General features: G+C 43.0%; 2 protein-coding genes across 2 annotated transcripts; one reads left to right on the plus strand and one right to left on the minus strand.

Moving 5' to 3' along the window:
- Positions 1-199: 199 nt before the first annotated feature.
- Positions 200-4,426, minus strand: plaat1 (phospholipase A and acyltransferase 1; the record flags this gene model as incomplete). The annotated part of the gene is made up of 4 exons (XM_082525500.1): positions 4,281-4,426; positions 3,830-3,968; positions 902-1,170; positions 200-301 (listed from the first exon to the last, which is right to left on the minus strand). Exons 1-4 carry the CDS (start codon positions 4,305-4,307, stop codon positions 200-202), a joined length of 537 nt encoding a protein of 178 aa, XP_082381626.1. The 5' UTR covers positions 4,308-4,426.
- Positions 4,427-13,551: 9,125 nt separating this feature from the next.
- On the plus strand, positions 13,552-26,933 carry mfn1b (mitofusin 1b). The gene is made up of 18 exons (XM_082525509.1): positions 13,552-13,728; positions 14,155-14,312; positions 14,426-14,561; positions 15,222-15,384; positions 16,750-16,874; positions 16,956-17,064; positions 19,057-19,164; positions 19,274-19,427; positions 19,663-19,730; positions 21,156-21,277; positions 21,525-21,651; positions 22,860-22,964; positions 23,344-23,446; positions 24,043-24,269; positions 24,350-24,520; positions 25,222-25,418; positions 25,660-25,794; positions 26,019-26,933. The coding sequence occupies exons 2-18, from the start codon at positions 14,165-14,167 to the stop codon at positions 26,086-26,088; spliced, it is 2,268 nt and encodes a 755-aa protein (XP_082381635.1). The 5' UTR covers positions 13,552-13,728; positions 14,155-14,164; the 3' UTR covers positions 26,089-26,933.
- The last annotated feature ends 87 nt before the right edge of the window (positions 26,934-27,020 follow it).

Below are 27,020 nucleotides of genomic sequence, written 5' to 3' on the forward strand. Positions count from 1 at the left end.
AAAATTTGGTCAAATAATTCACAACTCCTGCCTACAACAAAGACTGGATCAACAAACAACTGCGGCCATATTGTAATAGTATATGGGGTCTGTTAATAAACATAACATCATTTTTTAAATCTTTATCAATGTTTATTTTGTTATTTTTTATCACAGCCAAATGAATTTAGGGAAAACACTTTAGTGAAGACTACAGCTGTCAGAAAGGCCTGTTTCTGGACCGTGTGTTGATCAGTCCCAGGACAGAGAAGGCACTGGCTGCTGCCGTCACCAAACTGATGGCCCCAATGGCTCGTGAAGCCTGTGGAGACAAGAAGGAGGGGCAGGGCGTGGACTGCAAGTTAGAATAGGAGCAGCAGAGGCTGATTGATTTTATTGCATATTTACAATACAGCATGATTCCAAACTTAACAAGACTAACTCATTAGTCTGTAACTCAGATTTGTCTAACTTATAAGAGGAAGCAGGCAACAACACATTCATTTACAGTAAACCTTTTTTTCCCGTAAACTCTTTTGAGCTGATTATTTAATTCAAAGCTGATTTGTTGTGTAAAGATTAAGGCTTTGGCAGGATGTATTTGGCTCTTAAACATAGCTTTAAAGTAGATTTGGATGTCGTTGTTTTCAATACAGAACATGGTCATAATTAAAGCAATTATAAGATTATATGTGGGTGAAAAATAGAATTATAAATTATATTTTGGGACAAAGTATCATGTTTTCATTTTAGTGGTATAGTAGAGCCCTAGGATGGATAAATCCCTGATGTTAAGGTTCACTCTGATTTGCCACTTTGGTCAATGTTTTTAAATGTCTGACAATGTGAGACTATGACAGGGACAATGTTTTGGATTTATTAGTCGCTTTTAGTGACAGAAGCAGAACAAACAGTGAGAGACCTGCTCAGACACCCCCTCCCCGTAACGAAGAAGGGTAACGAAGTGCTCGCAGTTGCTCCCCAGCAAGTCATAAGAGACCTCCTGGCCAATGAGGACTTGTGCCCGCTGGATGATTTCACAGACAGGGAGGGGTGTGTGGTTGTGGTCATACTTGTTGTTGACACGGTAGGAATCACTTCCCACTACCTCCTTCAGTAGCTGCATGCGTACCACTGCCTTCCTGCTGAAGACAGACTTCACACTGGACATGGCGGCTGCCTGGCTCTCATCTGTGGGAAAGGAGAAGATGATTTAAATTGTCAAAGGGAAGAGAAGAAAGACTCTTCTGTAGGCTAAGGCTAATGACGCCAGACTTAAAGACCAGATATAAACACATTAGCACAATGAAGCTGGAGAATGAATGCTAACCTTTTTTCCACTCGATAAAAGTTAACGTGAGGGTTCCCGATGTTTAGAGACAAATGCAATCACAGGATGCTGTAAATGGACCAAACTTCAGTCAAGAGAACAACTGAGCTGTACGTTTTCATTTTTTTTTAAATCTCTCAGTCAGAACATACTCTATCATGTTTAGGTGGAAACTAGCGAGCTAACCTCCTGCTAACTTCAAACTCAGTTAAATTTCATAACTTCTGTTTTCATGGATGCCTGGATGTTAAACTGAATTGTTACACCTGGTAAAGCAGCAACGCTGATCATTTTATTAAGATGAAAGAATTTAGACAGTTTGTAACGCTCAGTTATACCGCAGTGTTCATTTGACTTTGGGACCTGAAGCGGAGTTTGGACCCAGAAACAGCTAATGCCATCAGACTAAAAGACCGGATAGAAATGGGGACGTTTTCAAGTATGAAACAGGGGGAGGGGATGCCAACATCTGCAGATAACAGGGGCCACACGCTTGTCAAAAAAGGGTAAAAACAAGTTTTGGTTAAAAGGGGGTGAAAATTGTGATATGTTATCCCAGCCCGTTTCACAGTGAATGCAGTTCACTATGAAAAAGGACATTTTTACAGGACTCTGGGTGTATTTGTGAAAAAGTAAGAACATCCTCTCTCTTTCCCTGGAAAATGCACATAATCATCAAAAAGTGTGAGCACCTCTATAAAGTTTCTGCAGTTTGCTGGCCTGGAGCATTCAGACGTGTGTAAACACGATCCTACAATATTCCCAGGAGTGCACATCATAGCCCCACGATGACCCAAGAGCTACATCTCAGACTAAAGGCTTCAGTTGGCATGTTGAATGTTAAAATTCATGACAGCTAGAAAAATACTGAACCAGTATGAATAGTTTGCCAAGATAAAGCCTCTTTTCTCTAAAAATGAGCACGACAGGAGAGTTTAGGTTTGCAAAGCTGCATCTGGAACAATGGCCCTCACTTACTAACAGTGCATACACAAAAATGTGTGCATGATTTATGGATACAAACATTTCATGCACAAATCAGTGATTTATCAGTATTTTCATACCTGAATTTGTTTACATGTTACATGTTACTAGTCACTGCACAGTGGCGTCAGAGTGGGTATTTCAGTTTAACAGGTCAACGAAGTTGTATTGTATTAATTTTTAACCTCCTTTCACTCTTCCTTCAATTATTTGATAAACGACATCTCAGGAGTTATGAAGTGCCCAGACCTTAGTGAAATAAACAAAGCTAAAATTAATTTGAATTCAAATCAATTCAATTCAATAAAACTTTATTGATCCTGAAGGTTGACCCCGAAAGAAATTGGGTTAAGGCTGCCGACCTTTGCCAGCGCCATCTTACCCTCCGACCATACATACATTAGACAAACATCACATGGGGAAGACAGGTCAGAGAGGTATAACAATGGAAAATGCACAACATGAGGAAAGACAAGGAGAAAAAATAACTCCCCCCAGACCGAGCTCCAACAGGAAGATCAGTTTGAGAACAGAAAAAAACACCTCAGCACATAAATCATCACATCTCACAACATAAAGACATGAGCTTCGAAGGCGTTTGGAGGGGGTGGGGGGTGAGTGTAGGTCTGTGTCAGTGTACATGCGTGTGTGTGCGTTTTCCATGTTCAACCGAGAGAAAGTGTCCCTTCACCCGGTTATGCAAAAGTCAACAATCTTCGATCAGCGCGGATGGCCTTGAAGGAAGGTTGTTGTTCCAGTCAGCTTCAACCTTGGCAGGCCTTCAGCTGGTGCCAGTGGGATGGCCGTATGAGTGAAGATGGTGAATGTTTAGGTTTAGTGAGAACAACTGCATCCAATTTTACAATTGGTCTAATGTCCGTCACTGGTCACCAATTCTCTCAATTCCCGTTGTTCTTCTCCAAGATCGTATCCATATTGAGTTCAAAACACAGTCTGAGTACTCACTGCCCTGCCCATCGTCTATCATGCCGGCCAGCCTTGTGGGATTTTGAACAGCTGTAGCCGCTTCTTGTACTTCGATAAGCCAGGTCTGAGCCAGCTCCAATCAGCCAGAACTCTGTTATCGTGGTTCCGAATTGGTAGATGTCGTTCATTGTCCTCCATCGAGAGTGTCGCCAGACAAACGATGCAACCGACCATCGAGTATCCGGCAGCAAATGTCTCCGCAGGACAATCGGGCTCTCCCAAGCCCAGGAAGGTGTCAATTCCGCTACGGGACCAGTTGGTCAAATCCATAATTCTTTCGGTTTTAGAGAAGAAGACTGAGAAACTCTTTGAGGGTTAGAAAGCGAGACTATACAAAAGACATGAGAAGCCAAGCAGGAAAGATAAGGGAGAGGGAGAAGAATGCGACCGCCTCCGTCAAGAGCCAAGAGAGAACTATTCTCTAATTTAATTAAGCATCAGGATGTAGTTTGTAATGTGAGCCTTTTAACCTCAGTCTAAAACATGACAGGTTTATGTCAGATTTGTGAGGATAGCCGCAAGTTTTACGTTAGAAACTCTTTTACTGACCAACAGGAGTTAAGTTGATGATGTAACCATCTCCCAGGTAGAGAGCCCAATGCTGATAGGCTGGTCTGAAAATCTCAATGAGGTCACCAGGCTGGGGGTCACCGGAGAGGGCAGGAAGGTCCAGCTCATTAGAGGCCATCTACACAGAGAGCCACAGAGAGACATACATGCTTAAAAGGACATTTAAATAACAAAAATAACAGAAATATTTAGTTGATAGAATATTTGTCATTTTAGAAAATGTGAAATCTGTAACACACTTGCAAAATGTGAAGCCTTTCTCACTAGATTTGAGAAATCTTATCGCTGCTACATGCTTACAGATTATATAATTATTATTGATAAGGAAAACTGCTGCTAGAGTGACCGCTCACTCATATGTGTATCCCTCTCTGCTGTCATTCAATCCCCAAAACACACATGGCTAATGCACATTATCCAGCAAACTTACATTAGAGTTTTGTAGTTGTTTATCCATCCCACATCATGCTTCCACAAATTCTAAGAAGAGAGGAAGAACAGAGAGAAAATCCTTTCAATTCAGCTGATAAATACAAACTGCTTTTGCACCAATAGATGGAGAAATTCCACTTTCCTTTCCTAGTCTGATAAGATTCGAAAGGGAAAATAACAAAATTCCCAGAGCAAGAAAATGCTAGATAAAACACAATGTAAAGGTCACCCATACATACACGCACGCACAATACACACCAGCTCGCACAGACAATACGCACATGAGCTCTTGTTTCACCTGTGCTGCCACAATAGCAGCAGCACAAAAGGGAAGCTGACAGAAAATAGTTTGAGCACAGGTTATTTCACACAGGAAAAAAATATTTCACCTGTCATTTCATGTCTTTAATTCCCTCTCTCTCTTATTTTTCTTTCCTGGACGATAATGATTACAGTGTGAATATTTCCCAAGGTCAGAGTTTAATGTTGAATAAAATTTCACTTGGATGGCATGAAATCAATATCTGCCTGGGAGAGCAGCTGCTATATCCATCTCATTATTAATGTATGTATGTATTAAGACACGTTGAAAATAAGTGTCCATACATTATTCACCAAATCAAAACCGCATCAGCATCTGAGAGCTGCCACAAATACAGAAACATACATGTATAAAGTCATGTGACAGAAGTATATTGTAATAACTAAATCGAGGTTACAGACCAAATAGGCAACACTGAGCAAACATTTTAAAGAGAAAAGGCGTCCAAGAGTAGTACTTACTCAAACACCAGCAGCTTTTTCTTCCTCACCATTTTAATTCCCCATCATAAATTCACACAAAACCATAAAGAAATTCAAGAGAAGAGAAAAAAAGAGGTTCGAACACGAGTTCCTGAGAGGATGAGCAGATTTTGAATATCTCAAAACAAAACGAGAGGCTGGAGGTCCTGGTGGAGGTATTTCACTGTCCGCTGTGCTGACTGATAGCAGTTTGTCCCAGCTGTCAAAGTGACACACACATATAAACACGCACACACAGGCATTTCCTACCTGCTTTTGTCCCATTCAGAAGGAGCTGTTTGCAGATATATAGCTGGTTTCAGATTAACTCTGTCTGATCACTGTTCCTGGAAACTGACAGATGCACAAAATATCTTACATCGTGGAGTTTAGGTACAACACCTGGTGGACTGGTGTCAGAATAACAACCTGTCTCTAAATGTTCAGAAGACTTAAGAGATGGTTGTTAACTTCAGGAAGAGCTCAATGGCCCACACCCCACTGCACATCAACGGATCTGCCGTTGAGATGGTCATCAGTGTCAAGTTCCTGGGTGTGCACATATCAGCTGACCTCTCCTGGAACCTGAACACAACCACCATCATGAGGAAAGCCCAACAACGTCTTCACTTTCTTAGAATCAGAATCAGAATACTTTATTAATCCCGAAGGAAATTAGGGTTACAGCAAGCAGCACGCTAATGGCGCATGCGCACTTACAAAGGAACCTTCTGACCAACTTTACACAAACATCACATTGGGGAAACATGTCAGAGAGGTAGGCTGATAGGAAAAAAACAATGAAAATACATAACATGAGGTAAGAGGAGGAGAAAAAAAAAACTCCACTCAGACTGAGCTCCTAGTGGGAGAACAGTTTGATAACAGAAAAAACACCTCAGCACAAAAAGCACATGACTATCAATACACCATAGAAACACAAGACAAGCAACAGGGGCGGGTAAAGGGTGAGAGAGAGCCGGTGTAGACAGCGCATCCGGTCCTGCAGCATGTCTGCGCTGGTCCAGTCGACTGCCATCTTCCTCGGCACAAGCATCGAAGGCGTTTGGAAAGGGAGGGGGGATCAGTGTGTGCATATCAGTGTATGTGTGTGTGTGTCCAGAGTTCAGCTGAGACAGTGTCCTTCATCCTGCCAGGCTAAGTAAACAGTCTTCCAGCCAACCCAGGTGGCCTTACATGGAATGGGGGGAACAGTCTAAACACAGTCGTTATCATTAAGAAACTGAAGAAGGCCAGTCTCCCTCCTCTTATCCTCACATTATTTTACCGGGGAACCATTGAGAGCGTCCTCTGCTGCTACATCATTATCTGGTACGGGAACTGCACCCTCGCTGAAAAGAAGTCTCCGCAGCGGATCGTGAGGACAGCAAAGAGGATCATTGGAGGCCCTCTCACATCCATCTCCCAACTCTGTGACAGACACATCATTCGACATGCGAACAGCATAGTGAAGGACACTTTCCACCCCTCACATGCACTATTCTCCCTCCTTCCATCTGGCAGACGGTTTCGCAGCATTAAAACTGTAACGACCAGACACTGCAAGAGCTTCTTCCCCCAAGCAGGCAGGGCCCTCAACTCACTACCACAAAAGGACTGATATAAACATACACCTCTACAAACACCTTGCAATAATCATCAAAAGACTCAAAAACAACAAATACTACCACAAATCCACTACAAACTGGTCCTGGGAACACTATGCTTTGCACACTCAGTCACAGAGTTCTGAACACACACCGAAATTATATTATATTTGCACATTTTGCACGTCTTTGTCTTGTCTCGTTAATATCCTGACAATAACTTGAAACTGGTATTCAATACCTACTGCACATTCCACTTTGTATTGTCTCTGTCCTGTCTTTGTTTATCTTTGTTTATCGTACAGTTAATATTTTATAGTTACCATTATAGTATTGTATAGAATTGTATAGTTAGTAATTACACTGAACAAAAATATAAACGCAACACCTTTGTTACTGCTCCCATTCCCCATGGGATGGACGTAGAGACCTAAAATTCATTCCAGATACACAATATAACCATCCCTCCCAAACAGTGGTCACAAATCAGTCCAAATGTGTGGTAGTGGGCACATCTGCCATATTGAGATAATCCATCCCACCTCACAGGTGTGCCACATCAGGATGCTGATCTGACATCATGAGTAGTGCACAGGTGTACCTCAGACTGCCCACAACAAAAGGCCACCCTGGAATGTGCAGTTTTTTGCGCTATTGGGGGTCTGGGGACCCAGAACCTTCCCAAATCAAAAACCCTGGATTAACGGAGATGTTCGCGCGGCACTGGCGGCACGGAGCACCGCCTTTGCCTCCGCGAACACATCGGACTACAAACACGCACATTACCAACTCCGGAAGACGATCAAAGCAGCCAAACGTGAGTACAGGGACAGGGTGGAGCAACAGTTTGACAACCCTCGGAGTATGTGGCAGGGACTAAACACGATCACAGACTTTAGAGGGAAAACCAGCACACTGCAGACCACGGCTTCTCTGTGTGAGGATCTAAACGTATTCTACGCTAGATTCGACACAGCGAACACCATGAGACTGGACAGTGTGCGCACCGCGGATGACGTCAGTGCGCACACTGTGTCTGAGGAGGATGTGCGGAGGTGCTTCAGGAAGGTGAACACACGCAAAGCTACTGGTCCGGACGGGATTCCCGGCCGCGTCCTCAAGTCATGCGCAGCTCAGCTGGCTGGAGTGTTCACGCACATCTTCAACCTTTCCCTCTCTCTCTCTGTAGTCCCAGCCTGCTTCAAAATGGCCACCATCGTCCCTGTACCCAAATCCTCCACCATCTCCTCATTGAACGACTGGCGACCTGTAGCCCTGACCCCCATCGTAAGCAAATGCTTCGAGAAGCTGGTCAGGGACTTCATCTGCTCTGCACTGCCCGACTCACTGGACCCTCTACAGTTCGCATACCGCCACAACAGGTCCACTGATGATGCCATAGCCCTGACACTACACACTGCCCTGTCACACCTGGAGAAGAGAGACACGTATGTGAGAATGCTGTTTGTAGATTACAGCTCAGCATTCAATACCATCGTTCCCTCGAAGCTGGACAGGAAACTGCAGGATCTAGGACTGAGCAGCTCCCTCTGCAGCTGGATCCTTAGCTTCCTGTCTGACAGACGCCAAGTGGTCAGACTGGGCAGCATCACCTCATCCCCCGTCACACTGAACACTGGTGCTCCACAGGGGTGTGTACTGAGCCCTCTCCTGTACTCACTCTACACCTACGACTGCACGGCCACTAACAACTCCAACATCATTGTGAAGTTTGCGGACGACACTACAGTGGTGGGTCTTATCACCAACGGTGATGAGACGGCTTACAGGGAGGAGGTCAGCGCCCTGACCCACTGGTGTCAAGACAACCATCTCACCCTCAACGTCGCAAAGACAAAGGAGTTGATAGTGGACTTCCGGAGGTGCAGAGAAGTACACACCCCCATCACCATCAACGGCGCTGCTGTGGAGAGAGTGAGCAGCTTCCGGTTCCTTGGCGTACATCTGGCTGAGGATCTTACGTGGTCAGTACACACAAACAAAACAGTGAAGAAGGCACAGCAGCGCCTCTTCTTTCTCAGGAGACTGAAAAGATTCGGCATGAGCCCCCGCATCCTCAGGACCTTCTATCACTGTGAGTAGTGCGGTGCTCTGAACGGATAATTGGAGGTGAGCTTCCCTCCCTCCAAGACATCTACAGGAAGCGCTGCCTGAGGAAAGCGGGGAGGATCATCAAGGACTCCAGTCACCCCAGCCATAAACTGTTCAGACTACTTCCATCAGGAAGGAGGTTCTGCAGCATCCGGTCCCGTACCAGCAGACTGAGAGACAGCTTTTTCCATCAGGCCATCAGACTGCTGAACACGTCATAGACACCTCAGCTTCACTACTGGAACTTTAACATTATGCACTCCATACTGTACAGTAACGCCACTGTTTTGCACATGTCTCACTCTGTATATTTTATTTTATATATTTTATTTATTGTTTACTCTATTTAATTTGTAAAATATGTGTACACACACACACACGTAGAAAAATATTTAGTATACACATCCAGAAATGCATATACTATTATATATTGTACATATATTTATTAGTTTCAGATGTAGCCATTCTTGTATTTTGCTTGTTTACATTATTGTATTTTGCACAACTCTGTTGCTTGTGAAGCTCGCACACAAGAATTTCACTCACATGTGCTGTACCAATGTACCTGCACATGTGATGTGACAATAAAAGTGATTTGATTTGATTTGAACCGATCAGTATCTGGTGTGACCACCATTTGCCTCATGCAGTGCAACACATCGTCGCATGGAGTCTATCAGATTGTCAATTGTGGCCTGTGGAATGTTGGTCCACTCCACTTCAATGGCTGTGCGAGGTTGTTGGATATTCGTGGGAACTGGTACACGCTGTCGTATACGCCGGTCAAGCACATCCCGAACATGCTCAATGGGTGACATGTCCGGTGAGTATGCTGGCCATGCAAGAACTGGGACATTCTCAGCTGCCATCTGCCCTGAACAATGTGAACCATGATTCATCCGTGAAGCGCACACCTCTCCAACGTGCCAGACGCCATCGAATGTGAGCATTTGCCCACACAAGTCTGTTACGGCGACGAGCTGGAGTCAGGTCAAGACCCCGATGAGGACGACGGGCATGCAGTTGAGCGTCCCTGAGACGGTTTCTGACAGTTTGTGCAGAAATTGTTTGGTTGTGCAAACAAATTGTTCCAGCAGCTGTCTGGGTGGCTGGTCTCAGACGATCTTGGAGGTGAACCTGCTGGATGTGGAGGTCCTGGGCTGGTGTGGTTACACGAGGTCTGCGGTTGTGAGGCCGGTTGGATGTGCTGCCATATTCTCTGAAACGCCTGTGGAGACGGCTTATGGTTGAGAAATGAACATTCAATGCACGGGCGACAGATCTGGTTGACATTCCTGCTGTCAGCATGCCAATTGCACGCTCCCTCATTGCTTGTGGCATCTGTGGCATTTGCTGTGAGACAAAACTGCACATTCCAGGGTGGCCTTTTGTTGTGGGCAGTCTGAGGTACACCTGTGCGCTACTCATGATGTCAGATCAGCATCCTGATGTGGCACACCTGTGAGGTGGGATGGATTATCTCAATATAGCAGATGTGCCCACTACCACACATTTGGACTGATTTGTGACCACTGTTTGGGAGGGGTGGTTATATTGTGTATCTGGAATGAATTTTAGGTCTCTACGTCCATCCCATGGGGAATGGGAGCAGTAACAAAGGTGTTGCGTTTATATTTTTGTTCAGTGTAGTACCTTTTTATCCCTTAATTTTATTATTTATTTGTAATTCCTAGTTTTATATCTCTTGGAGATATATCCTTTATATATGTATAAATGCACCATGGGGGGCTTAGGGTGAAACAGCATTGCGGTACACTGTATACTGTGTATACTACTGTATTGACAATAAAGCTCTTGAATCTTTACTTTAGTAACCAAACTGCTGCTGGGATTACCAGTTTGGCTGTATACAGTACTGTAAAAAAGTCGTTAACTCTTACTTTTGTAAATCGTAAATTAACTGTGATTAACGACTTTTTTGTGTGTTTCTTTGGAAAGCTGAATTTAATGTCACTATTCACACTCAGGCCTGATTACTGGCAGATATAATGAATCAAAAAATCAATAAAACAGATCCTGTCTGACAAAGTGAAGCTGGCAAGAAGACCTCAAAAATCAGCACATCATGCCACGGTCTAAAGAAACTCAACAGATGAGAAACAAAGTCATTGACATCTATCAGTCTGGAAGGGTTAGGGTCATTTCTAAAGCTTTTCTAAAGACTCCAGTGAACAACAGTGAGAAAACCTGGGATAGTGACGAACCTTCCCGACCAAAATTGCAAGAGGACAGTAACGACTTATTCAAAAGGTCACAAAAGAACCCAGAACATCTAAAGACCTGCAGGCCTCACTTGCCCTAGTTAAGGTCAGATTTCATGATTCAACAATAAGAAAGAGACTGGAAAAATGGCATCCATGAGAGAGCTCTAAAGAGGAAACCACTGCTGACCAAAAGGAACATAAAGGCTTGACTGCCAAAATTTGCCAAAAAAACATCTTGACGATCCTCAAGAGTTTTAGGAAACTATTCTGTGGATTGATGAGACAAAAGCTGAAGCTTTTCCATAAAGGAACATCATACTAACAATCAAACATGGTGGTGGTAGTGTGATGGTCTGGTGGTGCTTTACTGCTTCAGGACTTGGACAACTTCCAGTAAGTGATGAAACCATGAATTCTGCTTTCTACCAGAAAATACAGACAAAGTATGTCCGCCCCGTTCGTTCCCTGAATTTGGCTGATTTAAAAATGTTCTGCAAAGAAGGTAGGCAAAAATTTCTCCACACTGATGTGAAAGACTCATTGCCAATTACCAAAATGATTGCTTGATTATAGGTCTTGCTGCCAAGACTGGCACAACCAGTTATTAGGTTTCAAATGACCTTTTTCACATAGAGCCAAGCGTGGATAGCTTTTTTCCCCACTCTTGATCATGATCTAAAAAGTGCATTTTGTATTTACTCTGGTTATCTTTGTCTAATGCTAAAATTTGTTTGATGATCTGAAAAAGATCTGAAAGTGTGACAAATAAACACACACAGAAGAAAAAGAAAACAGAAAGGGCAAATACTTGTTCACAGCACTGTATGTATTCTAAAAATGGTGTGTAACCTCTATCAAACTGGGATAGGGCACAAACATCAACCTGGGTTGAGTTGCTGTCTTATTTTCATTTTTCAAAGGTTTTTACCTTTGGTTTCGTTTTAAATTTGATTTTAGTTTAATTTGGTTTTAATAACAGGTTTACCGGGTTTAGTGCTTATTTTTTTCAGTTTCACTGGGTTTTTTTTTGTTTGTTTTACTTTCACTTCACTTTCACTAAATGCTTAGACGTTTTTTGCAGAAACATGTGCAGAGAGTCTGTTTTTTAAATCGTATATCCTGGACAGGCGTTTACAGTAAAGGAGAGCTCCGGGTCGGACACATTCTTTGCTCATTGATTGGCTGTTTCCGGACAACCGTTTCGTCACTTATCTCCGCCCCCTGTCCTGAGACTGGAGCTGACGCTGGCGGGGGCTGCGTCAAATGGAAGAACAGGAAGACTAGACACTTAAAGTTTGAAAATAAAAGAACGGTCAGGACAATTGGCCGCTAAAGCGGTTTCAAAGAGAAAAAATATATAGAGTCGATATTGTTTCTCAAGGGTGACACGTTTAAGTTCTAAAAACAATGGCAGCGGTAAAACAGTAAAACACACATAGTTTAACAGCAATTAAACTAAAGGACATCAGTTAGCAGCGGTCACATTTACAGTACTGTACTTTCTAGTAGGGGTGGGTTTTGATAATCGATTTATCGATTAAAATCGATTCTGGCTTGGATAACGTGATATCGATTCATTAAAATTCTGAATCGATTTTTTTTAACATTAATTTATTTTGCCCGAAACGCTAGAATCTCAGGTTAAACCTCACAAAATTTCAAGAACCCCCAAACAGCTAAAACAGTAAATGAGAGCAGGAACACAGATTCTGCACAAAGATGTAAACACAAAGCTCGGACCCGCCGACGGATCAGAATCAGTGAGATGTTGCCTTTCTCTCACATGACGGCACGGACACGGTCGGGGCTGAAAGCTGACAGCTCGCTGATTCCGAAGTTTCGGCGGGTCTGCGCTTTGTGTTTACGCCCTTTTGCGGTGAAGCTAAAGCTGTTAGTTTGATCTCTCTCCAAACATTATTGACCAAACCAGCAGCAAAAGAAGATCCAAACTACGCTTCATAAAAACATCGTCATGAATTCCCTCTGACTTTTGCTGTTTTGCTTCCACCACACTTCATGCACATCTCTCTTTCTTTCTCTCTCTCTCAGTATACTTCAACAACAGTTTCCCGTCTAAAAATCTGTTTTCTGCATTATTCGCTTGCTTGTTACGCACAAGTCTACCGTTGTTTACAGCGCTGTCGGTCGCTGTTTAACTTCAGAGGTAATGTTCATATGTTGATTAATGGTTTTCTTTTGTTTCTGATGTACTGCAGAATATTTTTATAAAATTCCAGTCCAGGAAAATCCCCTTTATGTTTTTCTGTGTTTTATCTTCAGCTACTTTGACACAAAGGCATCTGCTGTGATGCTCACACCTTTGATAAAGTCTGGAAAGTGTCAGCTTCCTTTTTATAGATAGAAAAATATGTAAATGTAATGATCTGAATTATAATATTTCTGACTGTCTGAGGCAAAATTTCCCAGATTTAAATCGAATCGAATTGAATCGAATCGGAATCAAATCGATTCTTGAAATCAGTGAGATACCCAGCCCTACTTTCTAGTGTTTCTGTCAAAGCTGCATTTTATTTTGAAAAGTTGTTTCGGAAGCATACTTCTTCCTCTAACTAACTTGGCGCTGTGACATTACAGTGAACACACGGGCCAGTCTGACAGCAATCAATCTTCCAGTAAGCAAAGGAGATCTCTGCATTGTCCACCCGGATCTATATTATTTGTGTTATGAGAAGAGGACGCGGGCTCTCTTTGGACAGCGGTGAGGAAAAAAAGTAGCGCCGGGGCTAATGCTAGCTTACGGCTGCCTGTAACATGACCTAGCTTAATCGGTTAGCCTCCAGGACAGCACTCACCGTGAGAGATTTTCAAGTGTGACAGCTGCTAATAACTAACCAAGAAAAGCCGGACATATGTGTGTACAGCTACCTATCTGAACACCGTGTGTAGCAATGTGTAGGAAGATGCACGGCGTCACTGCTAACTCTTGTTCGATAACTTTGCTAAAACACTTTTAATAAACAATCCATCTTCCATCCACTGCAGTTTGATACTTTGATACTTGAGTTATGTAACTGTAATATTAAGATCAACAGAAGTGTTTCGGCTCGATCCAAACTGTGTTTGCGGTGTTGTTCGTGCCCGCTGATACGAGTGTGTTTGTCCTTGCTGACGCCTCCGGTTTCAGATTGACCAGCATGGCTGCGGCGCCTCCACTCAGACGGACAGACTCGGCCCGGGGCGAGTTTTCCCCTCTCAAGCACTTTGTTGTGGCCAAGAAGACGATAAGCGATGTGTTCGAGCAGCTACTCCACTACGTGAAGGAGACTTCAGAGTTTGTGGAAGGTGAGAGAAGTTTGCCTGGGAGCTTCTAACACCGACTTCTTGTCAATCAGGAGTGTTGGTGCAGGAGGCGCACAGCACTTGCTTTTCTTCATGCTGTGTTTTTGTGCTGACAGACATCAGCGGGAATAAAGTTTTGGAGAACATCGCAACTCAGGATCAGAAGGAGCAGATTAAGGCATATAGAGACAAACTGGCTGTCATCAAGGAGGTGCTGGCACGCAGGCACATGAAAGTGGCCTTTTTTGGCAGGTTAGTCTACCTGTTGACCAGATTTATTTTTATTTAATGACATTTTATTAATAAAAAGTTTTTATTATCGGTTTACTTCAGTTATGTGTTTGTGAGATTTAAGAAGATCAGAACAGGTATTACAATATAAACGGTGTAATGAGGTGTTTTCACATCCAGTTTTACTTTTTATGTTTACTTTCGTTGAACTATAATAACCATGATGCTTTACACATGCTCTACCAAAAGCGGTGCTATTCTTAAATGGTATTTTCCAGAGTGGGTTTTTTTTTTTGTGACGCTCTCAGTCGTGGGAATGTAAAGCACTCTTTTCCCTGTTGTGTGGATAGGTGTGTCTTTACTTTCATTTTCTTTAACTATGAGTCACGTGCCTCGAGTAGTTACTTGACCGTGAAACTAATGTGTTACAGCAAAACAAGCATGTCCTATATTCAAGTAATTCAGTCAGATGGCAATAAATTGCACCATACAGCAGCTGGACTAGCTGAAAATAACAGGAACTTTGTACATAACACTTTCATTTCTTTATGAGTTTTTAAAATTATGAGCACACTGAGCAACAACAGGTCTCACTTGCAAATGAGACCTCGAGTGTCAGTGGGACCGCCTGTGTGAATAAAGGTTAAATAAGTAAGTAAAGAATCTGTTTGTTGATCTCAGGACCAGTAATGGTAAAAGCACAGTGATTAATGCCATGCTGAGGGATCGAGTGCTGCCAAGTGGTATCGGCCACACCACCAACTGCTTCTTGAGTGTGGAGGGCACCGATGACGATAAGGCCTACCTCAAGACAGACGGCTCAGATGAAAAGAAGAGTGTCAAGGTAAGTTTAATTCAGAGGCAGCAGAATGTTTTTGGAAGTTTGCGAGCTCTGTCTAGTAATTATGTGCAGCTGATCCCCTCCAGAGAAACCGAGGACAAAGTTTATGTGAACACACGCACCAGAATGCCACCGTGGTCGTTAATCAGAGCATCTGCTCACACTGCTTGCCGCTCTTTCTATCATACTATACATTCTTATTCTTGTTGGTTTTTCACAGTTGCAGATAAATGTAGAACTTGAGTAGCTAAATGGACTGGTTCTTCTATGGCGCTTTCACACCAGCACTTATTTCTGTGTAAGTGCTTTCTGTCTAACTTCACACACATTCATACTGATGTGTCTGCAAGCATGCAGAATGGAGCAGCCAGGGATTGAACCACAAACCTTTCAGGTAGTCGATGGCTTCAACATTATGCACTCCACACTGTATATAAATGCCACTTGTTCTGCACATATTCAACTCTGTATATTTTATATATTTTATTATTATTATTATTATTATTATTATTATTTTATTTTATTTTTTTACTATTTAATTTGTAAAAATGTGTATACACACACACACACACACACACACACACACGTAGGAAAATATTTAGTATACACATCCAGAAATGCATACACTATTATATATTGTACATATATTTATTAGTTTCAGGTTGGCCATTCTTGTATTTTGCTCGTTTGTGTTGTTGTGTTTGCACATCTCTGTTGCTTGTGGGGCTCGCACACAAGAATTTCACTCGCATGTGCTGTGCCAGTGTGCCTGCACATGTGATGTGACAATAAAAGTGATTTGATTTGATTTGATTTGATTTGGCTTGCTCTACCTCGTGAGCTACAGCCACGTAAATAGTCAGTTGAATGCAAATTGAACTGGGCAAAGGCTGAACTTGTAGCCATGTAAGAACATGTGACATGAAGGCAGGCTGTTTACTGCAGTGTCAGGTGTCTGAAATTTAAAGGAGACCCTACAGTCTTGTTTACTGTGTGGAGCTGAGCGGCTTCGTCTCACCTTCCTAATAATCAGTCCGGTGTTTTTACGTGTTATAACTCAAGTGATTAAAGCTAGGTGGGTTTCCAAGTGGTAAATTTACTCATATTTATAAATAATGCGCTTCTACTCGAATCAAGCACTCAAAGCACTTTTCACTACAAGCCACTTTTCTTCCAGTCATACAGACCTAAGGTGCTTTGTTAACACACTCTCTCACACTCTGATGGATTCTTGGGACAATTCAGCACCCTTCGGTGGTTTTTAACACATTTTGGTGGCTGCAAAATGTGCTATAATTTTCATTTGCATTACTATAAACTTTTTGTGTAAATATTCCTAAGATCAGTGGATTTCCTCCCTGTCTGCAGACCGTGAACCAGCTGGCTCACGCGCTTCTCATGGATGAAAGCCTGGATGCCGGCTGCCTAGTACGTGTCTTCTGGCCAAAGACAAAATGTGCTCTGCTGCGAGATGACCTGGTGCTTGTAGACAGGTAACAGGATCAGATCTTCGCATCTGAAAAGTCCACCTATCTCGTACATTTGGTGTATTTGACCTCCCTTCTGACTTCCAGCCCCGGAACAGACGTCACGTTAGAGCTGGACAGCTGGATAGACAAGTTTTGCCTGGATGCTGATGTTTTTGTGCTGGTGGCAAACTCGGAGTCTACACTCATGAACACGGTAAAGTGTCTCACACACATCAAACTCATGTTTGGCTGCTGTCCTGGTGTCACTCTGTTTCAATAATTAGTTGCAGCGGCACTTTCATGCGTAGATAGGGAATAACCCGAGCTGGGGAAAAGGCCGGATAACGTTTTAAATCATCGAAACAGCTCCATGGGTGAGCGCCACTCACTTAAGGATTGATCAAAGAAATTCCCTCATTGTTCCCGCTTGTAATTCAGCTCTGAATTTTGTCATCGTATTGCCAGCACCTGTCATCTTATCTGATCTGTCTAGTCAGCTTTTTTCAGATTGCCTATATGCTTGTGTCAGTCATTAAAACCATTATTAGGCTTGTTAGTTACTGATATTTTATCTGCTCTTTCTTTGTCAGTTACTTGTTTAAATGTATTCAAAGGAGCTTGCAAAGAAAATTTAAACGTATATTAATGCATATATTGATAGCTATTAGATGATAGGGTCGCTGTGTCCGTCGGCCCGTTGTCACCCGTCATTGCTCTATAAGCCTCTAAGTTTTTAATTTAAGTGGATGGTGTCCTCCAAAGGCCTATCTCCCCTCACCACACTCCCTGCCGGTAACTGATGCCCTCAGGGGTCGGTGCGTTGGTGGTTCTTGGTGTCCGGGGCTGGGCGCTCAGGCATGTACCAGCTCACTCCCGGTGACTACTTGGCGGGGCCTGGTGCCTGTTGGTCGGTCAGGTCTCTTCCGGGGCAAAGGGGGGCCTCCGGCCTCTGGGCCTGCGGCTCGGTTCACTCTGGCACAGCTGGCTGCCGGCAGAGCCGGCGGGCACGCCACCGCAGCCCCCTCTGGCTTCTGCTCCGTGGCTACTGGGTGACCCCTCATCTAGGGCTCTCCTCAGCTCTTCCCACACTCCAGTGGTCCTCCTTGGACTCTCGTACTCTGGGGCCTCTGGATGTCTGGGGCCTGGATCTCTTCCATGCCTGCTTCATGCCTTGGGGGACGGGGCTATGGCCCTCTACATCCTCTAGCAGACCGTTACATGGGGAAACCTTTTGAATACAAGCGCGCTGATCCACACAGGTGTGCACGCAGGTGTTCACTGTTCATAGACACAAACTACACCTCTATTGGCTGCTATTTCCAAGCACATTGTGCACTGTCGTTCCTATGTGCTGCACAACAACATTCAATATTTAGTATTTACTGCTGTTTACACTTGGCTAGATTAACGTGATGGTGTTGTGTTTAGTATGTTGCTTTTTTTTTTTTTTTGCTTGTTTTCTCTTTTTCCTCTCAACAGGTGATCCGGGAGATTTTTTTTCTTCTTTCTCTTTTTAAGTGCCCTTTCTCACTGTCCCGCTTCCCTTCTGTTTTTCTTTCCCTTCATCTTTCTTTCTCCCTTTCCTATCCCTCAGTCATGTCTGTCCCATCTGTAACAACTGAAAATAAAATAAATAATAACAACAAAGGTCGATCAAATGGACCAATACGGCAAGGCCGTGATGATCCATTGGGCAAAGTAAATCCATTGGGTATCCTTGTTGGTCTTCAGACAACAATTCTGACGGCTAAAGAACTCCAAGTTTCCAGTTCTGTGAGTGCCAGAGGGGCCGTGTGGATGTTCTCTATGCTGAGCTGATAAGAGTGCAACCAGCCAGTGTTTATGCCTGACCACAAACAGACCCCACTCTTCTTTCTGTCTGCACATTCATGCAGCGTGAAGCTAAACACAGCCAGTCACAGAGATCTTTAGCGCAGCTGCAGTTCTTAAAGACAAAGCAGACTTGCATTCCACTCTGGGCTTTTCTGTAGATATAAATCGAGGATTTATGTAAATAACTTTGATGGCTGAGTAGCAAACATAAAGCTACCATTTCTGCATAAGTGTGGAAACCGTGAGGATTTTTACCCCTGCAGTCTGCACCCTGTCAAATCAAGCAGGAGCTTTGTTTTGGAAAGAAAGAAATGACTTCCTGTCTTTACTGTTCTGCACTACTCAGACTGTCCTTTAACTTCTTTGCTTCTAGGAAAAGCACTTTTTCCACAAAGTGAATGAGCGTCTTTCAAAGCCGAACATCTTCATCCTCAACAATCGCTGGGACGCCTCAGCAAATGAACCAGAATACATGGAGGACGTGAGTATGGGATTGCTGTGTCATCAGCCTCCAATGAAAGAGATTGTTACTTTGAGAATACATAATGTAAAAAACCTCATACGTGAAGGTGGCGTGTCTTCTTTTTCAGGTGAGGAAGCAGCACACAGACCGTTGTGTGAACTTCTTGGTGGATGAGCTCAAAGTTTTGGACAGTGATAAGGCACCCAACCACATTTTCTTTGTCTCTGCAAAGGAGGTGCTCAATTCCCGTATGCAGCGTGCACAAGGCATGCCTGAAACAGGTGAGGATACAGGGAAGGTCGGACTAACAAAGTGTACTACCCAGATTTCATACACGTGTGTTCACCAGTGTTACGCAGAAGCCTTGATATCAATATAAAGCAGAACTATGAATGAATATTAAATTAGAGGTTTAGATGTTTACATCCGATGTGAGTCAAAGTATTGTACGCGTGCATTTTTGCAGTCATGTTCAGAACTTTATGATCTTTCTAATGTGATTAAATTGTCCAACAGGTGGCGCTCTTGCTGAGGGCTTCCAGGAGAGACTGAAGGAGTTTCAGTGCTTTGAAAGGAGGTTTGAGGTGTGTTTGTGTGCGTTTAGGAAAACGAATACATTGAAGCGTATATTCCAATGTTTACTAACAAACTGAGTGTTGGATGGATGTTTCAGTCGTTACAAATATAGGATTCAAAGAAACGTTAGGTTGCATGGATGCCTGCTGAGAGCTGCAGTTAGCGCATCGTCAGAAATTACCGCTGAAGAAAGAAGGGAACTCACCGCTAAGCTAACTGAGATTGTTTCCTCATTCATTGTGAGCAGGAGAAGAAAAGAGTGGCTGCTCTACAAGAAGCAGAACTTAGCTTGTTGCATAAGTCTGCTAACATTTGTGGAATAAATAAGAAATCTTCAGATGTTCCTTTGCCAGCTCAAAGTAGTAGTAGTCTGTGTGTTTCGATGTTTAAAAAAAAAAAACCAAGAGTCGGCGTGAGTCTTCCCTCGAGCAGTAACAGCTGACAGAAGCAGCCAGCTGCTCAGACTTTGACTCCCGCAGAGCCGTCCACTCGCTGCGCCTTTTTTACATCAACCTGCGTCTTCATTGCTGAAATCTAGATTCACTTAGGTGAGGGCAGCCGTTTGTTTTATTCCACATTTTTTTCATTGAGTTTTCTATTGCTGCTTTTTTTATTTATTTTTGTTTAATTTTGCATCTTATTGTGGTATTTTGTTTTTTGTTGTATTTTACTGTATAGATCCTGGGAATAAAAGCACATAGAATAAGAGACATTTGGCTTCACTGGCAGCTTGGTCTGGCTGTTGGAGTTGTTAGTGATGGATGCTGGAACATCAGATTACATCCAACATAGGAAAATGTTAAAGTAGGCAGTTAGCAAGTTAGCATACACTTCTCCTCCTCCTTTACACCTGAAATAGCCCAATAAAGGAGGAATTGTTTGGAAGAGAGCATATCAGACAAATCATCATACAGCTGGGAAAGGGGAAACAAAAAGTGCTCTGTGAGAAAAACAAAGAAAGCACAGTTCTGATGACGTAGATTTACTATATCGTTAGAGAGCTGCTTCTGTCAGGGTCAGGAATCTGTTTCCAGTAAGTCATCGCGATACTCTTTACTTAACTTAAAATGAAGAACAGCTACTTTAAATCCCAACATGACATAAATTCCTACTTATCTATGTTGCACTTCCTCCTTCATTCTGTTGCGTTTGTGTTTAAATTCACTTAATATGTTGATTTTTATTTCTTAATTTTGTTGTGAGATCACCAACACACTACTGTGACCAAATGTGGGCTGCGTGACACAAGATACGCACTCTGCTGCTGTCGTTTCCACACCTGTGTTTCCATTTCTTTTCTTCTTCTTTTAAGTCAAACGTAGCAGGTGTTTATCTTGTCCTACATTCGTCCCTGGTGGCGTGCAAGTTCCCGCACGGCGTCCAGCAGCAGCCACAGTAAATGTCACAGTAACTTGTGTGTTATGGCCTCGCAGGAGTGTATCTCGCAGTCAGCAGTGAAAACAAAGTTTGAGCAGCACACTATCAGGGCCAAGCAGATCACAGAACAAGTCAAGAGCATAATGGATGCCATCCACATCGAGGCCGCGGAGAAGAGGTGAGCGCCCACTACGTTTTCTTTACTTATAATGTCTGATCTTCCTCCAGCTGAAGGGTTTCTAGAGATAAAACATCAGCATGCTGAAAAATTATGTGATCATTTGAGTTGTCAACATGTGTTTTTTTTGTTTTTTGTTTTGCTTCTTTCTGCTGTGCAGGTCTAATCAACGTTTTACTGTCAAGTTATTTACCTGCTAGTTTGCATGTGTGACAGCATTTCCTGTTTGGGGGGTGGGGGTCTTCAGAGTGGCGGCACTGGAGGACAGAGAGTATCAGATGGATCGGCTGGAGTTTGTCAAGAATCAACTCAACCTGCTAGTCGATGAAATTAAAAAGAAGATCAAGGCGATCAGTGAGGACGTGGAGTCCAAGGTAACACTGACAAAAGGAGAAATTGATTTTTTTCTACCCTGAAGGATCTCCAACCTCAGATATTTACTTTGTGATTACACCAACACATGCAGTGCTAATTATCTGCTGATCACTTAGCTGTTTCATCTCATCATAGTTTTTAAGGAGCCAGATATTACTATATATCAGCTAAGAGGGTTTTTTTCTGCTTATAAAACAGATTTCTCGTTTATTTATGAACTTGGTCACGCTGTCTGCTTTTATTAGCAAACACGTTGCCAACAGCAGATGGCAGGGTGCCCTCTGGTGGCCAAATTATGCATAATCAACACCTGATTGAAGGGTGTTTCACCTGTCTCTTCTTTAGATCAGCTGATAAATTTATCAGATGTTATAAATGCCAGTAGGTCAGCAAATAGCAAATATTATATCAATCAATCAATCAATCAATTTGTAAGCAACATTTAAAAACCACACATGTTGACCAAAGTGCTGTACATAGTAACAAAAGTAACAAGTAGAACAAACACGCACAGAGAATAAAACACTCAGTCATGAGTAAAAGCTAGAGAGTAAAAATGTGTTTTGAGACAGGCTTTAAAAATGTCAAGTGTTGGAGAGATCCTAATCTGAAGAGGCAGACTGATCCAAAGTCTGCTCTGTGTGTAGCCTGCTGCTAGGGACAATCAGAAGCAACTTATCAGCTGACCTGAGAGATCTGTTTGCAGTATTTTTAGTTAAAAGGTCAGAGAGGTATGACAGAGCTAATCCATTTAGAGACTTAAAAACAAGCGATAACATCAATTCTACAATGCACTGGAAGCCAGTGTAAACGAGCCTGGAGAGATATGGTCATGTTTACGAGCGCCTGTCAGGAGTCGGACTGCAGCATCCTGAACTAGCTGAAGAGCAGAGCCTGGCTGGTACCGAAATAAAGACTATTACAGTCGTCAAGCCTGGATGAAATAAACGCATGGATCACTTTCTCAGAGTCAGCAGGTGACAAGCTGATTAACAGAGCTTTTGTCTGTTTCCTTTCTCCTTTAAATGAAAGTAACTTAATTACCTCTATATGCAAAAATAAAACTGTAATTGGTTTTTTTTTTCTTCTTTATTTCGCTGATATTGAAATTGGAAAAACTTCTTGATGCCTGGACAGAAACCAGAGGAAGCTCCATTGTGTGTCACTGACTAGATCAACTTGAGCTCCCATGTTGCGTTTTATCCAGGTTTCCACCGCCATGGGGGAGGAGATCTGTCGCCTTCATTTAATTGTTGATGAGTTCCACTGTGACTTCCACCCCTCACCTCAGGTCCTCAAAATGTACAAGTCTGTAAGTAAAGGCAGCATAAAAACACCTCAGACGAAATAAAAGCCAATAAAATGATGTTCTGCTTAGCCGGCTGTAAGGGTCAACAATCGATGCTCATTAAAGTTGTCTGCTACACATTGAGTCACCAAGCAGATAAACTGCCTGTACATACTACTTGCTGAAGTTTCTCTCTGCTACACTGTGTACTACACACATTTAGTTTAACTTTATCTGACAGGCCTCTGAAAGCAGTTAGCATCTGCTAGCTTTAGCACTACAGTGTTCCAGTTTCAGTTTTAGTGGAATAACAGATGCAAAGTCTGCATAAACACTGTGACAGTGCCATGCGTGCAAAGATCCTTTTTTCCATCTGACCTCTGACCCCTGTTGCTGTTGGCAGGAGCTGCTGGGTCACGTGGAGGAGGGGATGGGCAAGAATTTGGCTTTCCGCTGCTCCAATGCTGTCAACGCCTCTGTTCAGTCCACCCAGGAATACATGATAGGTAATTCACGTAACACGGATGCTAATGAATAAGAGCTCCTTTGCAATGTTGCAATATAAAAGCTGAAGTCGTTAACGCAATTTCTGAAAATGGTTTCATCTCTTAAGAAATGGATATTTTTTATTAGAAAATGGCTTCAGGGCAGCATTTTTTCGCTCCGTCACTCATTCGCAGCATTGCTAAACTTGGTCAGAACCTTTTTGCCTTCAGGCTGATGTCTGCTACACCCTGATCACTGCTATATTTACCCTCCTCGCTGAATGCCGTCATTCCATGCCCCATTATGCGACAAATGCGTCACTGTCATGCACGCATGCAAGCTGTGCTCGGTGACAGTGATGTTGTAAAGGTGTTAATGTGCCCTCTGATAAAAAGACTTCCGGAGCTGTTCTATAAATCGGTTTCTCTTTTTCCTTGTAAGGAAAAGTGCAACACAAACGTGTCATATTTGGTTCTTAACTTTGAGCCCAGCAGGTCCCTAAAATTATACCAGCTCCAAATGTGTCCAAATGTGAATGTCCTCATTTTGAAGGGCTGCCCACTTAGTGTCCAAATATGCCTTCTCTTCATTTTATGCTGGGATTCTCCCTTTCCAGAGAGCATGCTCCCTCTGCTTCCCTCTTCAACCCAGAGCCAGGTGTCCATGCTGATGAACAGCAGGAAGTTTGACATGAGTTACGACCTAAACTGCGCCACACTTTGCAGCGACTTCCAGGAAGACATTGAGTTTAAGTTTTCGCTGGGCTGGAAAGCGTTAGTCCACCGCTTTCTGGGATCTGCCAATGCAGAGAGAGCTCTTAGACTGGTGGACCAGAACTTTCAGGTGCGCACCAATCAAGAATTATTATTGTAATGAGACTTTTTCACATCCTATTCTGAAAAACTCTGCTTGTCATTCCTTAGACACCTCTCCCAGCACTGCCTCAGACCCAAACACCCTCCTCCTCTGCGCCCCCCACGACCGTGGCAGTGCCCAACCAGCAGACAGCCCTCATGACCCAGGAGGACCTGATAGTAGCCATCGCTTCCCTCAATTCCCGCACTTCAATGGGCGTACTGGTCGTTGGAGGAGTGGTATGTTGTGTCTGAGGTCGTTTTTAATTCCAACATATGAAATATGGTGTGTGAGTAAGGAAGACAGTAAGTCCATTTTTTTTATCTAGCACATTTCAAACAAAAGTGATTTACAATAAAAAGAAGAAAGAAATAGAAGAAGCTGCTCTTAACCACAGCACTGGTTTCACTGTCAAAGATGTTTGAACCTGTTTTAATAAAAGGAGCCCGAGAACCCAGGTCTCATTTTAACCTCTCAGTTAATAGTGGACAGTCGAACAATATGAACTCTGATTGGACATATTTAACTGTAAGAAACTGTCTTGACATTGAGTTTTTATTTGTTGCACTCCCTGAGCTTTGTTATGGACCAGGGCGTTCCAGTATTCAGAAATCAAAAGTAATGTAAAGTTCAGCTAAATGTCCAAAACTGTGTGTCCAACGAAATTCAGGCCTTATGTTTGCCACCACTGAACTAACATGTACCATGTACTCCCAACTTTGTGATGTGCATTTTAGCCTGTTTAACATTTTCCTGTTAAAAATGGTTGATATTTGTTCCATTGTAGCTCAAAAGGATTGTTTAGACGACCGTCTTTGTAAACCTATAGAGAGAAGAGTAGTATTTGCAAATACATGGTGCTGAACTCGACATGTTTAATCTAAGCTTCCACCACTGAAACAGCAAAATAAGCATGCTTCACCTGCCTACTCTCTCTCAGGTGTGGAGAACCGTTGGCTGGAGGCTGATCGCCCTGTCAGCCTCTCTCTATGGCCTGCTGTACCTATACGAGAGACTCACTTGGACCACGAAGGCAAAGGAGCGTGCTCTGAAGCGGCAGTTTGTGGACTATGCATCCGATAAAATGCAGCTCATGGTCAGCCTTACGAGTGCAAACTGTAGCAAACAAGTCCAACAGTAAGTGTGCTGCCTTTCATATCATCTGTCTATCCAGTGAGCTGACGGTGTGCACTGTGAACCATCTAAAAATCATTTCTGCCACTTGCTCTTCTGTGTGCATGAACAGGTTATAGCCTCATGGTTTTTGCTTCCCTCCTCCTGCCTCCTTTCCTAATTTAAACCTACACAGCTCAGCCCCGCCCTCTGTAACAGAGCTAAATAAATAAGCAGTGCCACACTGTGCCCTCTGTGTTACCAGGGAGATGGCAACCACCTTTGCTAGGCTCTGTCAGCAGGTGCACCAGACGCAGAAAGAGCTGGAGGCAGAAATCCGTCAACTGACAGCGAAGATCGATCAGCTGGAGAGCATCCAGAGCCGCTCCAAGAGCCTGCGGTCAGTCCAGCTCCCTCTCTTATCGGGAATAACGGGAAAAGTAAAGTGTCTGTCTGAGAATTTATCAGGAACCAGTGTGGGGAACGTTAACGTCTCAGATCAAATGAATGATAACAGTAATTGGAAACGTGTAGTTGAGTTCTACATGACAGATATCACAAAATGTTATCTCAACCCAAGAAGGTAATAAGTCAAGTATTTCTCTTTATACACGATGTGTGCAGACATAAAGCCACTGACCTGGAGAAACAGCTGGAGGAGTTCACCAAGCAGTATTTGCAGCCTGAGCAGTGAAGATCCTGTTCTTCATCGCTCCACAGTTCAGCTCTCACGGAGTCAGTCATTCCTCAGTTCGGTGCCACGTCACTGCAAGATCGCGCAAACTACAGCCGAGGTTTATGCGCCGATGTTTTGATAATCAGCTTCTCAATTATTCATTTATAATTGTGTTGGTACCCCGGGAACAGTTTTCAATCTGAATAGCCACTTGTAATTTTTTCCCTTCTTTTTGTGATTTTGTAGATTTGACTGTTAATCTAAAAAAAAAAAAAAAAAGACGATTCTTCATGATTAGCAGAGAGACGTGCAAAGGCCCAGACACAACAGGGTCTGCTGTATGTCAGGCTCTTCTAAAAGCAGTGAACACACCTGAATCCTGTGGTGCAGATATGCTCCACGGGTCACGGTTATCCTGGTCGGCGTGCACACCACCGGTCGGGTGCTGTATTTGGACACTAATGTGCTTCTGACTGTGAATATTTCAGTAACCTCTATGGAGCAAATCAGTACGACTGTACGTGCATCTGTTTGGTCACATCTACATTGTGTGAAAAACAAATTAATTTAATAATGAAAGAAAACATTTTCACAGTTACAGGAAGCTCAGTAAATTCACTCAATCGTTTGAGTACGATTGAAAAGCTGAAGCCTTGTCGGCTATTTTCTAATACTTCAAACTGTATAGAACAAAAGCTTTCAAAATATTCATATATATATTTTATAATACCCTATTTTATTTATACCCATTACCCGATGATGACTACACCAGTGTGCACTTTGTAAACTTTTTTTCCTCAAATGTGTCCTGAAGTATGTGTAGATTTTCCAAATTGCATTAAAACTGCAACGATCTAAAACGAGATTTTGTGTGTTTCTTTTTGGACACTTACAGAAAAAAGGTCAAATGTGTTCAATATTGCAATAAATTAGAGTCACTCTGCTGCTAG

This window comes from Aulonocara stuartgranti (assembly GCF_965226115.1).
Source record: "Aulonocara stuartgranti genome assembly, chromosome: 23".
Taxonomy (NCBI): Eukaryota; Metazoa; Chordata; class Actinopteri; order Cichliformes; family Cichlidae; genus Aulonocara; species Aulonocara stuartgranti.